A 17,181-nucleotide genomic window follows, 5' to 3' on the forward strand; every position below is an offset into this window, starting at 1 on the left:
CGACTCTTAGAAGGTGCTCCTCCTTCCTTCCTCTCCCAGCCACCAACTCCGACGTGTCCAACGCTTCCGAGACCGAGTCGGAGAAGAGAGAGGAGTACGAGACCCCGCAGCCCAGTGACCGCGACTCGCGCCTAGAGGACAACCGCAGGCGGCCGGGAGTGGGGCGCGGACGGGGTCCCCCTCCGGCCCCTCGAGGGAGCAGCAGCAGCAGCAAGTACAACTCCTCCTCCATCAGTTCAGGTACTAAGATTTCTGGAGTCCCCCATTGTGTTGTTGGAGGCTTTCCTGCCCGGGATCACAGAGTTGTTGTGGGTTTTCCGGGCTGTCTGGCCATGTTCCGGGCTGTGGCACAGCTGGCTAGTAACCAGCTGCAATAAATCACTACTGACCGAGAGGTCATGAGTTCGAAGCCCGGGTCGGGTTAAGCCCCCGACCCTAAATAGCCCGGCTTGCTGTTGACGTATGCAGCCCCAAAAGACAGTTGCATCTGTCAGTTAGGGAAATTTAGGTACGCTTTATGCGGGAGGCTAATTTAACTAATTTACAACATAATAAAACTGCCAGCAAAACACGAGGAATGGAATGAGGAAGTACAGCCACTAGTGGACAGTGAAGCAACAGCTCCCCCTGTGGCCGAAATCGTGAAGCTGGAAAAAAAGAGTTAAATGCCTCTGTGTCTGTCTATATATGTTGTTTGTCTGTTGGCATTGAATGTTTGCCATATATGTGTTCATTGTAATCCGCCCGGAGTCCCCTTAGGGGTGAGAAGGGCAGAATATAAATACTGTAAATAAATAAATAAGTATTCTCTCCTGACGTTTCACCCACATCTATGGCAGGCGATATATTATTATTATTATTTGTATTATTATTTGTATTATTATTTGTATTATGTGAAACACAACAAGATGAGTCCACAGCAGACACTCTTCTAGCTGTTGTACTGGATCACATGCCGGACACTTCCCAAGTGTCTAGGACTGTGTGATGTATCGGCGAATAATGTGAGCAGATCCCAGCAAGGTGGCCTTTTGCAGCTGGCAGATGGTAATTTTGTCAGCGCTGATTGTGTTTAAGTGCAAGCCAAGGTCTTTAGGCACTGCACCCAGTGTGCCCATCACCACTGGGACCACCTTGACTGGCTTGTGCCACAGTCTTTGCAATTTGATCTTTAAATCTGATCTGTAATAGCAGTTCATGACAGTTCGGTTCTGTGGCATTGAGAATTTCTGCCGCTTCTGTAGTTGTTTTGCTTCCAGTTGCCCTACAGGCCCATGCCCTGGTTGCTCAGCAATGGGTCCTGGTTCCTGTAGCCCACTTGTCGACGGGTGCCCAGGAGTAGCACTCGCCGCAGTCCTTATTATCCTGGGCGACGGCCAAGCCAGTATAGACTTCTTTAGAGTTGGTTTCACCATATTTAAATGGGTTGGGTGCACTTAGTTCTACTTCTCAGTTGAGACCACTCTGGCTTGGTTGAACCTGCTGGTAGTTTACAGTACCACCAGCACGGCTCTCAACATCATAGAAGCAGTTAAGCCCCTCGCCAACGACAAGTAGTATTATTATTAGTATTATTATTAATATTATTATTAATATTATTAGTATTATCATTACTAGTATTATTATTAGTATTAAACATGCACTGGGATGCCTAGAACTGGATTTCAGTGGCTTCTCTGTGTAGTCTAACCTTCCTCTCTTAGTTTTTCCCATATACCTCACAACCTTTGAAGATGCCTGCCATAGATGTGGGCGAAACATCAGAGGAGAATACTTCTAGAACATGGCCCTACTGGCTGGGAAACCCACAACAACCCAGAGCCCCCATTCACTGCTTTTTCTGTCTGCCTCAACCTGTCTTTTGTGAATACCAAGCAAGATGGGCCAGGCCCCATGAAAGCATGCCCTCAGTATTCTGGAGAGATTCCCCAAAGGAATGGCTATATAGTTCACTTTCTTTCCTTATTTCAAGTGGGAACGTGGGCCCAAAATCTTATCAAAAAGTCAGAAAAAGAGATGAGGCCCCAAATACTCCCTTTTTATAATATTATATTAATATTAGTAATATTATAATCTAATACAAAATAATAATAATAATAATAATAATAATAGTACACTATTATAATTGTATATTTATATTACATGCATTATTACTAATAATTTTTCAATATAGTGTTATAGTACAATATAGTAATTTGTAATGCTTATATTGTGCTATGTTAATAATATAATATATTGTATGTACACATAACTTGTAAACCACCCTGAGTCCCTTTCGGGGTGAGAAGGGCGGGATATAAACTTTGCTAATAAATAAATTATTATTTATTTACCTCCTCTCTCCCCTCGCAGTCTTGAAGGACCCCGACAGCAACCCCTACAGCCTGCTGGACAACACCGAGACGGACCAGACCGCCGACACGGACGCCAGCGAATCGCAGCCGGTCAGCAACCGCCGGCGCCGATCCCGCCGACGCCGCACGGACGAAGATGCCACCATGATGGACGGGGCCCTGGATTCTGACAGCGTGTCCGTCAGCGAGAACGGAGTGGGTGAGTGGCACGAGGCCTCCTTCCCAGCCAAGCGGAGTGGCGGGAGGTGACTTACTGTGGCATCGGGGCTTCCCAGAGCCGCCAAAACAGGAATGAGGGATTCAGCTGGTTTATCATTATTATCATAATTGGCCTGATTATTAGTACAGCCTCGCTGTTTTTAATTCCATGTTTTATTAAGTCTGTTTTTTATTTCTCTAGGTTAATGTTTAAATTTTATAATTGTGTATGTTTTTGTCTATTGATGTGTTGTATATTGTTATTGGTTTTTTTCGGGCTTGCCCCATGTAAGCCGCCCCGAGTCCCCTTCGGGGGAGATGGAGGAGGGGTATAAATACACTTATTATTATTATTATTATTATTATCATCATCATCATAATTGGCCTGATTAACTCCATATGGACAAGAGCAGACATTGCACCCATGGCTTATGTTGTTTTGCTATGCTCTGCTGTTTGTATAATGCTAGAAATGCTGCAAATCCAATATCTGGTGCCCAGAGCCACCCCACCTGATATTATGGCTCCAGACCCTAAGAGCTTCCTTGCAAACAACAAACTATCTCTGGCTCCATTCTGTACTGCTCATATAGACCTTAGATCAGGGTAACTACCGTATATACTCGAGTATAAGCCGACCTGAATATAAGCCGAGGCACCTAATTTTATCACAAAACTGGGAAAACCTATTGACTCAAGTATAAGACGAGGGTGGGAAATGCAGCAGCTACTGACAAATATCAAAAATAAAAATAAGGTAAAGGTTTCCCCTGACGTTAAGTCCAGTCATGTCTGACTCTGGGGGTTGGTGCTCATCTCCATTTCTAAGTCGAAGAGCCAGCATTGTCCATAGACACCTCCAAGGTCATGTGGCCATGGGCATGACTGCATGGAGTGCCGGTACCTTCCCGCCGGAGCGGTACCTATTGATCTACTCACATTGGCATGTTTCCAAACTGCTAGGTTAGCAGGAGCTGGAGCTAACAGCGGGCACTCACTCCGCTCCCGGGATTTGAACCTGCGACCTTTCGGTCTGCAAGTTCAGCAGCTCAGCTCTTTAACGCACTTCGCCACCGGGGCTCCAAAAAAATAAATATAGATACTAATAAAATTACATTATTAGAGGCATCAATAGGTTAAATGTTTTTGAATGTTTACATAAAATTGTAATTTATGATAATAATAATAATAATAAGACTTTAATAAGGTACTAGCTGTGCCCGGCCACGCGTTGCTGTGGCAAAGTGGTGGTGGTATTGGTTAAAAATAGTTGTGGAATGTTTATTTGATGTTATTTGTATTTTTAAATTAATGTTATTGTAACTTACGTTTTTTATTTATTATATTTTATTATTTTGTTGTATTATTTTTACTTATTTTGTGTTATTATAGTATTTTATTGTATTAATTTTTGAGTGTTTTTAATTTTTTTAGTTTCATTATTTTTATTGTATTATTTGTATTTATTTTATTTTTATTGTTTTATTATTATTTGTATTTTTATTCTTTTATTATTTTTATGTATTATATTTTATTATTTGATTATATTATTTTTATTTTTAATTGTATTATTTTATTTTGGGTTTTTTTGTATTTATTTTATTATTTTTATTAGAAATAATATGACAGTATAGTGGTATAGTAGAATATAGTACATAATATGTAATGTTGATATTGTGTGTTGATAATAATATAATGTATTGTATGTATATATTATTTATAAGCCTCTGTGAGTCTACATCGGGGTGAGAAGGGCAGGATATAAATTTAGTAAATTAATATATAAATGTATGTCGTGCATTTGCATAGTGTGCATAGTTAATGAGATGTTTTGTGGATGGGCCCAGACGGAGGCGCGACATTCCAATATGTTTCCTTCGATAGAGAAAAATCTGAAATACTGATGTTCAGGGATTTTGGGATTGACCTAGATTTGGATAAATATACCCTGTATTTGTATAATAGGGATATTTAATGAGATGTCTTGGAGACGGGGCCAAAGTGTAGACATGAAATTCCGTGTATGTTTGTTTAGATAGAAATGTGAGATATGAATAGTTACGGTTTAAATTTATAATAATAATACTCCTATATGTGACATTGTGCACATTATTATTATTATTATTATTATTATTATTATTACTATTATTATTTAACTGTCAGTTTAACTGTCACTCCTGAGGATGTGTGGTTGGGTTATTATTATTGGATTATTTTTATTCTTATTATTATTATTGCTAATTGAGAGACCATGAAGGCCAGTCATATAGAAAAGGAGGGTGACTTTGTTTTTGCCGTCCTTTTTCCCTTGGTGCCTGGCCAATGGCCTTTTCAACCGGTACCGAGGACTTCATCTCCCAGAATCCCTGGCCTTTGAACCATCCACGAGGGTTTCTGGGAGTTGGAGTCCCGAACGCCATCCATTGGCATTGCTGGAAACCGCTTGGGTCTTCAACTCCCAGAATTCATAGCCATTGAAGAAGCTTGCAAGCGTTTCTGGGAGTTGGAGTCCAGAATGTTTTGCTGGCTGAGGTCGGAGCACGGTTTTCCTCTGTCGCCATCCTGCTGCCTTGGGCTTCCGAGCGGCTGCCCTTTGCAGGAGGGAAAGGTGGAGGAAGGGTTTGGCTGGGCCTGCTGCCTGAGAAGGGAGGCGAGGCCTAGCCAGGCGCCAAGCACTGGCCTCACATAGGACGCCGTCCCAGGAAAGAGATGCCCTCCCGGGAAGGGGCGAGGAGGTAGCGGAGGAGGGCGGGTGTACATGGATAAGGGGATGTGTGTGTGTGTGTGCGTGTGTATGTATGTCGGCTGTTGGGGAAGGGCGGAAATTGAGGCCTGGATGTGCAGCGGCCGCCTGGAGCCTCCGTGGCCTTTCCGGCTGCCGGGGAAGGCGGCAAAGTGTATGGGTCCGTGGGGGGCACCTGGAGGCCCGCAGAGAGTAGCCACCTTTCGGGTGGGCCGAGAAGGCAGGAAGGTGAAGCAACAGGGTGAAGGGCGCGAGGGCGGTGGAGGTCGCGAGAGAGGGTGAGCGAGGGGTGGGTGTGCGCGCGCGGAAAGGGTTGGGAGGATTGTGGCGCATGCGTACATCGCCTGTTGCGGTTGTTGGTGTTGTGATTGTGTTTTTAGTATAATTTTGTTTTATCTTACTGAAGGCGGGGATGATTAATTGTGTTGCCAATTTTTGAGTTTGGAGGGTTTGGGGTTTTTCTGTTTTGTGCATCGCCGTGATGCCAAAAGCCTTTTATATATATAGATAGAAGACTGTCTAAGTCTGATAACTATATACTTGAGTATAAGCTGACCAGGATCCTCACTTGAGTATAAGCCGAGGGGAGCTTTTTCAGCCCTAAAAAGGGGCTGAAAAAGTAGGCTTACACTCGAGTATATACAATAACAAGTGAGATATTGATCATGCACACTTTGTCTGCATAACTCTGGGGTTCTGTTAACTACAGAGGTTTAAAATAAACTCTTATCTGGAGTGTTTTGTAGTTTCCGAGCTGTATGGCCGTGTTCTAGCAGCATTTTCTCCTGATGTTTTGCCTGCCCAACACTGCCACATGGGATTAGTTAGGACAGACCAGGCATGGGCCAACTTGGCCCATGCTTTCTCCTGTCCTGACCCCAGCCGGCCTCTCTCTTTCCCAGAGGAAGAGTCCAAGCCCCAGAGACGCAACCGGAGCAGGCGTCGACGTAATCGTGGCAACCGCGTGGACGGCTCCATCAGTCGGGACCGGCAGCCAGGTATTCCCTACCACCTTCTCCGGTCAGTCCGTTGGTCTTTCCTTCCTTAGGGCCCCAAAACAGGTACAAGACTCCATGGTGAGGAGCTGGAGGAGAAGGGAAAAGCTTGGATTGCCTTTTCAGATCCTTCAAGCAGCCCAGTTCCATATAGATCATTTTTAGATCCACTTCCACCTGGTGTCAGGTCTGGTTATGGGACAGAAGCAATTTTGTCACCTTCCTGGATGGAAGGCCTATGCCCAGAAATGTACAATTATATATCCTCGTTGATTCTGCCAGGAGTTCTGGTAGCTTTTTGCTGCCACTGCCACACTGTCTTTCTAGGCTGCTTCCCCAAGATGGGACTTACAAATGTTGTTTTACAGTGGTTCTATTCTTCCTTTAGCTAAAAAAAATAAATATCCTGTCCCTTAAATCAGTGGTTCCCAACCTTGGGGCCTCCAGATGTTCTAGACTTCAGCTACCACAGTTCCTAACAATATAATAATAATAATAATAATAATGATATAATAATACTGATATATAATATCATTTTATAATTATAATATATATAATACTGATAATAAGACAATTTAATAATATTAATTATATACTATATATTAAATGTAATATTACTAATAATGTTACAATGTAATGATATAGTACAATATAGTAATTTAATGCTAGTATTGTACTATGCCAAAAATAGAATGCATTGTATGTGAATGTAATTTGTAAGCTGCTCTGAGTCCCCTTTGGGGTGAGAAGGGCGGCATATAAATGTAGTAAATAAATAAATAAATAAATGATGATGATAACACACTATTATAATGGTATATTATATATTGCATGTAATATTACTAATAATATTGCAATATAATGGTATAGTACAGTATAGTAATAAATAATACTTACCTTGTGCTATGCTAATAATATATTGTATGTACCTATAACTTGCAAGCCACCCTGAGTATAATACACTATTATAACTGTATATTATATATTACGTGTAATATTACTAATAATATTGCAATATAATGGTATAGTACAGTATAGTAATAAATAATACTTATCTTGTGCTATGCTAATAATATAATATATTATATGTACCTATAACTTGCAAGCCACCCTGAGTGTTATACACTGGCTCTGCGAGCAGCCAGGAAAGCTTTCACGACTGCCCGCATAGCGTCTGCGGCCAACAGGCCATCGGAGTTGTTCCGAGTTGTTGGGGAGCTCCTGCGGCCTCCTGAGACCCAGGGGCTTCCTGATGACTTGGCAACTAGGTGCAGCGATTTTGCGCACCACTTTGCAGGCAAAGTTGCTCAGATACGCCATGAGTTGGACTCCAGCTTAATTGTAGTTCCAGCGGAGGTAACCGAGGCACCTGTCTGTCCGATTTTGTGGGATTCTTTCCGGCTTGTTCTTCCGGATGACGTGGGGGGGATTCTTGGGTCTGTGAGGGCGACCACTTGTGCTCTGGATCCTTGTCCCTCTTGGCTGGTTAAGCAGGCCAAAGAGGGGTTGTTGGATTGGTTTGTGGCTATAATAAATGCCTCCCTGGGTCAGGGGTCATTTCCATCTTGTTTTAAGCAAGCGGTGGTAAAACCGTTACTAAAAAAGACCTCGCTAGACCCATCTGTATGTAACAACTACAGACCAATTTCCAACCTCCCGTTTTTGGGCAAGGTTCTGGAGCGGGTGGTGGCCACGCAGCTCCAGGAGTTCCTCGATGACACTGATTTTCTGGACCGCTCGCAGTCTGGCTTCAGGCCTGGGCACAGCACTGAGACGGCTTTGGTCGCCTTGGTGGATGACCTCCGCAGGGAACTGGACAGGGGGAGTGTGACCCTGCTGGTTCTCCTGGACATCTCTGCGGCTTTCGATACCATCGACCATGGTATCCTTCTGGGGAGGCTCTCCGGGATGGGACTCGGTGGCACTGTTTTGCAGTGGCTCCAGTCCTTCCTGGAGGGCCGTTCCCAGATGGTGAAGCTGGGGGACACCTGCTCGGACCCCTGGCCTTTGACCTGTGGGGTCCCGCAAGGGTCTATTTTATCCCCCATGCTTTTTAACATCTACATGAAACCGCTGGGAGAGGTCATCCGGAGTTTTGGAGGGTGTTGCCATCTCTACGCAGATGACACACAAATCCACTACTCGTTCCCACCTGACTCCAAGGAAGCCCCTCGGGTGCTGAACCAGTGCCTGGCCGCTGTGGCGGACTGGATGAGGAGGAACAAGCTGAGGATCAATCCTGACAAGACAGAGGCCCTCCTGGTCAGTCGCTCGTCGGATCGGGGTATTGGGTGGCAACCTGTGCTGGACGGGGTTGCACTCCCCCTGAAATCACAGGTCCGCAGTTTGGGGGTCCTCCTGGATTCAGCGCTGACGCTTGAAGCGCAGGTGTCGGCGGTGGCCGGGAGGGCTTTTGCACAACTCAAACTTGTGCGCCAACTGCGACCATACCTCGTGAAGTCTGACTTGACCACGGTGGTGCATGCATTAGTTACCTCTAGACTGGACTACTGTAATGCACTCTACGTGGGGCTTCCCTTGAAGACGGCCCGGAAGTTACAGCTGGTCCAACGTTCGGCAGCCAGACTAATAACGGGGGCGAGTTACAGGGAGAGATCTACTCCCCTGTTTAAGGAGCTCCACTGGCTGCCGTTCATCTTCCGGTCCCAATTCAAGGTGCAGACCATCATTTATAAAGCCCTAAACGGTTTGGGACCCGCCTACCTTCGTGACCGTATCTCCTATCATAAACCTGCCCGACCTCTCCGATCATCGGGGGAGGCCCTCCTGTCGCCACTACCTATATCTCAGGCTCGCCTTGTAGGAACAAGGGAGAGGGCCTTCTCTGCGGTGGCCCCTCGCTTGTGGAACTCGCTGCCCATTGAAATCAGGCAAGCCCCCACCCTTTTAGCCTTCAGGAAAGATTTAAAAACATGGCTCTTCCGGTGTGCTTTCGGAGAGTAAATGTTCTATGCTACCCCCCCCCCCCCCCGATATTTATCCTCTAGACTGGTTCACTATCTGATGTCCCGTCCCTCGAGGTTTTATTCTGATCCCTTTCTCACCCAGAGTTTTAATTTTTAATCTAGTTTTTAAATGTAGTATTCATGCGGCCCGCTCGTGTTATATTGCTGTTTTGATCTTATGTTGTACTGTTTATTTTATGTAATGTATTATTTAATTGTATTATGTTATGGTTTATTGTATTGTCTTGGGCATGGCCCCATGTAAGCCGCCCCGAGTCCCCGTTGGGGAGATGGTGGCGGGGTATAAATAAAGTTTTATTATTATTATTATTATTATAATTGTATATTATATATTGCATGTAATATTACTAATAATATTGCAATATAATGGCATAGTACAGTATAGTAAGAAATATCTTGTGCTATGCTAATAATATAATATATTGTATGTACCTATAACTTGAAAGGCACCCTGAGTGTAATACACTATTATAATTGTATATTACATATTATTTATTTATTTACAGTATTTATATTCCTCCCTTCTCACCCCAAAGGAGACTCAGGGCGGATCACATTACACATATAAGGCAAACATTCAATGCCTTAACATAGAACAAAGACAAGATAAACACGGGCTCCGAGCTGGCCTCGAACTCATGACCTCTTGGTCAGAGTGATTTGTTGCAGCTGGTTGCTCAACAGCCTGCGCCACAGCCCGGCCCAGGTTTAAAGTATAAAAATAGCCGATAATGACAAAGTTCTGGCTTTAAAGTATGTGTTCCTGTTTTATATATTACATGTAATATTGTTAGTAATATTGCAATATAATGGTATAGTACAGTATAGTAATAAATAGTACTTATCTTGTGCTATGCTAATGATATAATATCTTGTATGTACCTATAACTTGCAAGGCACCCTGAGTCCCCTTCGGGGTGAGAAGGGCGGGATATAAATGTCACAAATAAATAAATAACAGCTAGTTAGCTGGCTGGGATTTCTGGGAGTTGAAGTCCGACACACCTGAAGGCCCAAAGGTTGGGAACCACTGCATTAAATAAATGAGGAGTTCCCAGAAACATGGCAAAAAATTACTTTGATTGTGATGCTCTAAGGCAGGTGTGGGTCAACTTGGGCCCTCCAGGTGTTTTGGACTTCAACTCCCACAATTCCTAACAGCCTACCGGCTGTTAGGAATTGTGGGAGTTGAAGTCCAAAACACCTGGAGGGGCCAAAATTTGTTTGAGCCTGCTCTAGGATGTTGGGAGAGTTGAGGCAGCCTCCCACAGCCTTGTGGCCTTGCACTGATCTATCTCTTTTGACTCCTTTTTGTTTCTCCTTTGTCCCCACAGTCACCGTCGCAGACTTCATCTCCCGGGCTGAGTCCCAGAGCCGGCAGGCGCCTCAGCGCAGAGAGAGCCAGGAGAAGCAGCCCTCTGAAGACAACACGCCGAAGCAGAAGGTGTGTTTGCCTCCCTCCCCAAAAAAAATCCAGTCCTAGGTGCAGGAGAGACAAGCCAGGGCCTTTGGGGGGGAACTGGATAAGAAGCCCCTTTTGGCAGGGGCAGAGAGGCTAAAGAGGGCCTCGTTTGTGTTGTCGGAATCGCTGGGTTGTTGTGTGTTTTCCAGGCTGTCTGGCCATGTTCCAGAAGCATTCTGTCCTGATGTTTCGCCCACATCTATGGCAGGCATCCTCAGAGGTTTAGAGGTTGTTGGGGGGGGCGGTGGGGGGGCGTAGTAGTGTTTATCTAGATCAGGGGTCCTCAAACTTTTTAAGCCGAGGGCCGATCCACAATCCTTCAGACTGTTGAGGGGCCGGATTATCATTTGAAAAAAATATAAACAAATTCCGATGCACACTGCATATGTCTTATTTGTAGTGCAAAAACAACAACAACAACAACAACAAGAACAATGAAAGAACAATACAATATTTAAAAATAAAAACAATTTTAACCAACATACATTTATCAGGATTTCAATGGGAAGTGTGGTCCTGCTTCTGGCCAATGAGATAGTCAAGTTAATTAGGGTTGTTGTTGTTGTTGTTGTTGTTGTGTGCCTTCAAGTCATTTCAGACTTTGGGTGAGCCTAAGTCTAAAATTTATTTACTTATTTATTATTTACTGCATTTATTTACTACATTTGTATCACACCCTTCTCACCCCAAAGGGGACTCAGAGTGGCTTACAAATTATATGTACATACAATATATTATATTATTAGCATAGCACAATATTAGCATTATATATTACTATATTGAACTATACCACTATACTGTAATATTATTAGTAATATTATATGTAATATAGAATATATAATTAATATTATTATATGGTATTATTATTAGTGTTATATCGTATTACATTATAATATTATTATCATTATTATATATATATACAATATATTATATTATAAAACTGAGGGCGGGGGCCAGGTAAATGACCTCGGAGGGCCGCATCCGGCCCCCGGGCCTTAGTTTGGGGACCCCTGATCTAGATGCTATTTGTATGTTTTAATATCTTAATGTTAATGATTTTAAATTGTGTTTATATGTTGGTTGTTTCTATTGATTTAATGTTATGTTTTATTTGCTTTGTATAATGAGGCACTGAATTTTTGCCTAGATGTATGTTGTACGCCGCTCTGAGTCCCTGTGGGGTGAGAAGAGTGGGATAGAAATGAAGATAATGATAATAATAATAATAATAATAATTGAATGTGTTATTATGTGTACACCGCTCTGGTCCCCTGTGGGGTGAGAAGAGCGGGATAGAAATGAAGTTAATAATAATAATAATAATAATAATAATAATAATAATAATAATAATAATAATAATATGTATTGAATGTTTCATTATGTGTACACTGCTTTGAGTCCCCTGTGGGGTGAGAAGAACAGGATAGAAAGGAAGTTAATAATAATAATAATAATAATAATAATAATAATAATAATAATAATAATAATAGAATGTTTCATTATGTGTACACTGCTTTGAGTCCCCTTTGGGGTGAGAAGAGCGGAATAGAAATGAAGATAATAATAATAATAATAATAATAATAATAATAATAATAATAATAATAATAATAAGTATTGAATGTTTCATTATGTGTACACCGCTTTGAGTCCCCTGTGGGGTGAGAAGAACAGGATAGAAAGGAAGTTAATAATAATAATAATAATAATAATAATAATAATAATAATAATAATAGAATGTTTCATTATGTGTACACCACTTTGAGTCCCCTGTGGGGTGAGAAGAGTGGGATAGAAATGAAGTTAATAATAATAATAATATGTATTGAATATTTCATTATGTATACACTGCTTTGAGTCCCCTGTGGGGTGAGAAGAGCAGGATAGAAATGAAGATAATAATAATAATAATAATAATAATAATAATAATAATAATAATAATAATAATAAGTATTGAATGTTTCATTGTGTGTATACCGCTTTGAGTCCCCTGTGGGGTGAGAAGAACAGGATAGAAAGGAAGATAATAATAATAATAATAATAATAATAATAATAATAATTGAATGTTTCATTATGTGTACACTGCTTTGAGTCCCCTGTGGGGTGAGAAGAGCGGGATAGAAATGAAGATAATAATAATAATAATAATAATAATAATAATAATAATAATAATAATAATAATACGAAATCCAGCATATCTATTTTGTTTGCTGTGTCATAATAAAATAATAATAATATGTATTGAATATTTCATTATGTGTACACCGCTTTGAGTCTCCTCCACGGGAGATAGAGCAGTATATAAATAAAGTTTTGTTGTTGTTGTTGTTGTTGTCCTGGCTCTTGCCGACCTCTGACCGGCTTCTCTCACTTTCCCTGCAGGGCGAGTCCCTTGGCAAGGTCCCCAACGGCCCTTCGTCGGAGAACGGGGAGCCCTCCTCGGCCGGCCCCAGCAGCGAGGAGTCGATGGCGGCCCTGGTGAACGGGGTGTCCTAGGCACCCCCCGATCCTCCGGAGCCATTGCCGCCGTTGCGGCCGTGCCCTCCTCCTCCTCCTCTCCTCCTCCTCCTCCTCCTCTTCTTCTTCAGCAGAAACCGATCCTTCCTCTCCACCTGCTTGCAACATCTTAAGAGGGGGAAAAAAAAACAAACGGAAATAAAACACCGCACCAGTCTCTCGTTTAAAGAACAAAAAACCATTACTTACAAAACAACTAACCTACCAACCAACCAACTGCAAACCGACCTGGATCCCGAGGTAACTCTGATCTCATGAGAAAAGCTTGCCAAAGACGGGGAGACCTCTTTGCTCGCTCGCTCGCTCGTAACACTTCCCGGTGTGACTCTGAGAGAGAGAGGTTAGGGAGGAGGAGGAGCCCACACGTGGCTTTCCGTGCACCCCTTGGGGAGGGGACGTCGTCAGGATTTCTTCTTCTTTTTTGTTGTTGTTTTGTTTTTGAAAGACACTTTTGGAGAGGGGAGGGGGGATACAGAAACCTTTAAAACCACCCGGGGGACGGAGAGGGAGAGAAACCTGTGCCTTCTGATCATTCAGACACACACACACACACACACGAACACGGAGACACGCACACAGACACACCACACACCGAGGCCCCGCAGCGCAGAGAGGTCTCGTTCTTTTCCTTTGTATCCTCGGACGAGTTGTAAACCTGGAAAGCAATGGCCAGAGAGAGAGAGAATGAGAGAGAGAGAGAGAGCGAGGCAGGAGGGTCCGGTTTGGTGGCGGGGTTTGTTTTCGGATGACTTCTTCCCCTTGCAATGGGAATGAGAAGGGCTGTCCCAAGCCTTCCCCTGATTTTCTTTTCCTTTCCTTCTCCTTTGATTGAAACACTGTGGAAGACGAGAGTTGTCCAAGCAGAACGAGAGAAGCGCAGGCTGGAGGCAAGCGGGCGCTCGGGCCGCCTCCTCCTCCTCCTCGCTCCTTCCGAAGCGGCCGCCTCGCGTTGCGCGTGTTTTTCTGCGTGGAGGGGGAAAGCGGGGTTTGATCTGTGACGGTTGAGACTATTTATTTTTCACTGTACAGTATTTAAAAAGAGAATTAAAAAAAACCCAACTCTTGAAAAAAAAATATCCGAAAACCAGGCACTGGTTTGTTTTTCTGTCCCTTGTTCTTTTGTGTGTGTGTGTACGTACGAGGGCTATCCAGAAAGTACATGACGTTTTGGAATAAAAAAAAAAACAAAGTATAGGATAAACCACTTACGATATGCAGTTGAAAGCCACACTGAAATAGTACATTTCAACATAGTTGTCGTTCAGATTTAGGCACTTATCACAGTGAGGAATGACTTTGGAAGTTTCATAGCCTCAACACTTATTGCAACGCTGAAACTCAGGCTGAACAATGAATGCAAAGGGAAGCAAGGAAAAACTCAGCTCTTGCTTCTTTAGCAAAGGGATCTGAAGCATTTTCCTTTCGCTTCCCTTCCTGCCAGCTGATCCTGGTTGCTTGCAAAACCTGGCCAATCCTGCCTGCTTCTCCTCGGGAGCTGCTCTCCTCCAGTCCGCTTTCCGGAGCTTGCTTGCTTCCCTTTGCATTCATTGTTCAGCCTGGCTGAGTTTCAGCATTGCAATAACGCTGGTCGCAGAGGCGGGAAAGTGTTGAGGCTATGAAACTTCCAAAGTCATTCCTCACTGTGATAAGTGCCTAAATCTGAATGAGAACTATGTTGAAATGTACTGTTTCAGTGTGGCTTTCAACTGCATATTGTAAGTGGTTTATCCTATACTTTGTTTTTTTTAAATTCCAAAACGTCATGTACTTTCTGGATAGCCCTCATATATGCAATGTTTTCTTTGTCGGTTTTATTTATTTACTAGCTAGTGCCCGGGTCATTTGAGAAAGGCATTGTTTGCCTGTGTTCCAAGTCTAGTCTAGATCAGTGAGTCCCAAAGTGGGTGCTACCGCCCCCTAGTGGGCGCTGCAGCAATCCAGGGGAGCGGTGATGGCCACAGGTACATATACGGTGGGGGGGGGGGGAGTATTCAGTCACCTACCAATTGTGCAAGTTCTCCCACTTAAAAAGATGAGAGAGGCCTGTAATTGACATCATAGGTAGACCTCAGCTATGAGAGACAACATGAGAAAACACATCCAGAAAATCACACTGTCTGATTTTTCATGAATTTATTTGCAAATTATGGTGGGAAATAAGCATTTGGTCCATAACAAAAGTTCATCTCAATACTTTGTTATATATTCTTTATTGGCAATGACAGAGGTTAAACGTTTTCTCACAAGGTAGGCACACACTGTTGCTGGTATATTGATAAGTTCAAATAGGTGCCATTACTACAGATAATAAGCTCACCGGAACGGCTTCCTTCTCACAGCTCACAGCTCAGCTCACCACTCAGCTCCCGGACCTCTGGCTCCACACAGACTGGTCAGTATACTGGGTACACTGGAAACTGGTCTGGTTCTGGCACAGTCGCAGATTCTGGAGTAGGCTCTGGTGCTGATCCAGCTGGTCCTTCTGGTCCCCTTCTGGATTCTTCTGAACACTGCAAACCAGGGTCCATAACCACTGTCAGAGCACGCAGTTTGGATAAACACACATGCAGCGGAAGATCAATGAAGAATCACTGGCACCAATAAATAGGCTGAAGCCTGTTTGGCTTTCTACAAAAGATTTACTGACAAACGGAAAACTCTCAAGACGACATATACATACAGAGTGCAAATAGGCAGAGGGCAGAGGGAAGAACAGATAACCCAGCAAGCTATTTATAACCACCTCTGCTGCCTGATGCAATACCCAGTTAACTCTTTACACACTCGCATAGTGGACAGCAGACAGTGCATGATGCAATCTCCAGCTCACATTACATTTAAACAACTCTATATACAATCATTCCCACTTCAACAATAGGTTCCTCTTGAAGAAGAAGCTACAGGTCTGTGAGACCCAGACCTGTGACCAAATACTTTTTTTCCACCATAATTTGCAAATACATTCGTAAAAAATCAGACAATGTTTTTCTGGATGTGTTTTCTCATGTTGTCTCTCATAGTTGAGGTCTACCTATGATGTCAATTACAGGCCTCTCTGATCTTTTTAACTGGGAAAACATGTACAATTGGTATCTGATTAAATACATTTCCCCCCACTGTATCTTTCTGTTTAATTGCTACAGTAGAGTCTCACTTATCCAAGATAAACGAGCTGGCAGAACCTTGGATAAGCGAAAATCTTGGGTAATAAGGAGGGATTAAGAAAAAAAAAGCCTATTAAACATAAAATTACATTATGATTTTACAAATTAAGCACCAAAATACCATGTTTTGCAAGAAATGGACAGAAAAAGCAGTTCAATACACACAGTAATGTTATGTAGTAATTACTGTAATTACAAATTTAGCACCAAAACATCGCAACATTTACTACAAAAATAATGACTACTAAAAGGCAGGCTGCGTTGGATAATACAGAACACTGGATAAGTGAAGCTTGGATAAGTTAGACTACTGTACTATAATAATCAAAATAATAAATAAATAAATAAATAATAGTGAGGCTCTACTGTACTAAAATTTTTTAAAAAATAATTTCCAGGGCGCTGAGTAATATTTTTTTCTGGAAAGGGGGCGGTAGGCCAAATAAGTTTGGGAACCATCGGTAGATCCAATATCAGCTGGGTTCAGTAGGTACGGGTGAACTACAACTCCCATATGTATGTCGGGCTGTGGCGCAGGCTGGTTAGTAGCCAGCTGCAATAAATCACTATGAGTTCGAGGTGTTGGAGTGAGCACTAAAAAAAATATATATAGCCCTGCTCGTTGTTGACCTAAGCAACCGGAAAGATAGTTGCATCTATCAAGTAGGAAATTTAGGTACCACTTATGTGGGGAGGCTAATTTAACCTATTTACGATACCATAAAAAATTGGAATGAGGTGTTTTGGACTGCAACTCCCACC

At 42.8% G+C, this 17,181-nt stretch overlaps 1 protein-coding gene across 1 annotated transcript in view; it reads left to right on the top strand.

The window, feature by feature from the left end:
* fxr2 (FMR1 autosomal homolog 2) overlaps window positions 1-14,344 on the top strand; it is a 55,509-nt gene extending 41,165 nt beyond the window's left edge. Inside the window, exons 13-17 of the mRNA XM_062957366.1 lie at window positions 40-240; window positions 2,353-2,553; window positions 6,198-6,293; window positions 10,612-10,721; window positions 13,121-14,344. Coding sequence (XP_062813436.1) covers window positions 40-240; window positions 2,353-2,553; window positions 6,198-6,293; window positions 10,612-10,721; window positions 13,121-13,234 — 722 coding nt within the window. The 3' untranslated portion in view covers window positions 13,235-14,344. The remainder of the gene's footprint in view (window positions 1-39; window positions 241-2,352; window positions 2,554-6,197; window positions 6,294-10,611; window positions 10,722-13,120) is intronic.
* The last annotated feature ends 2,837 nt before the right edge of the window (window positions 14,345-17,181 follow it).

This window comes from Anolis carolinensis, chromosome 6 (assembly GCF_035594765.1).
Source record: "Anolis carolinensis isolate JA03-04 chromosome 6, rAnoCar3.1.pri, whole genome shotgun sequence".
In the NCBI taxonomy this organism is placed as follows: Eukaryota; Metazoa; Chordata; class Lepidosauria; order Squamata; family Dactyloidae; genus Anolis; species Anolis carolinensis.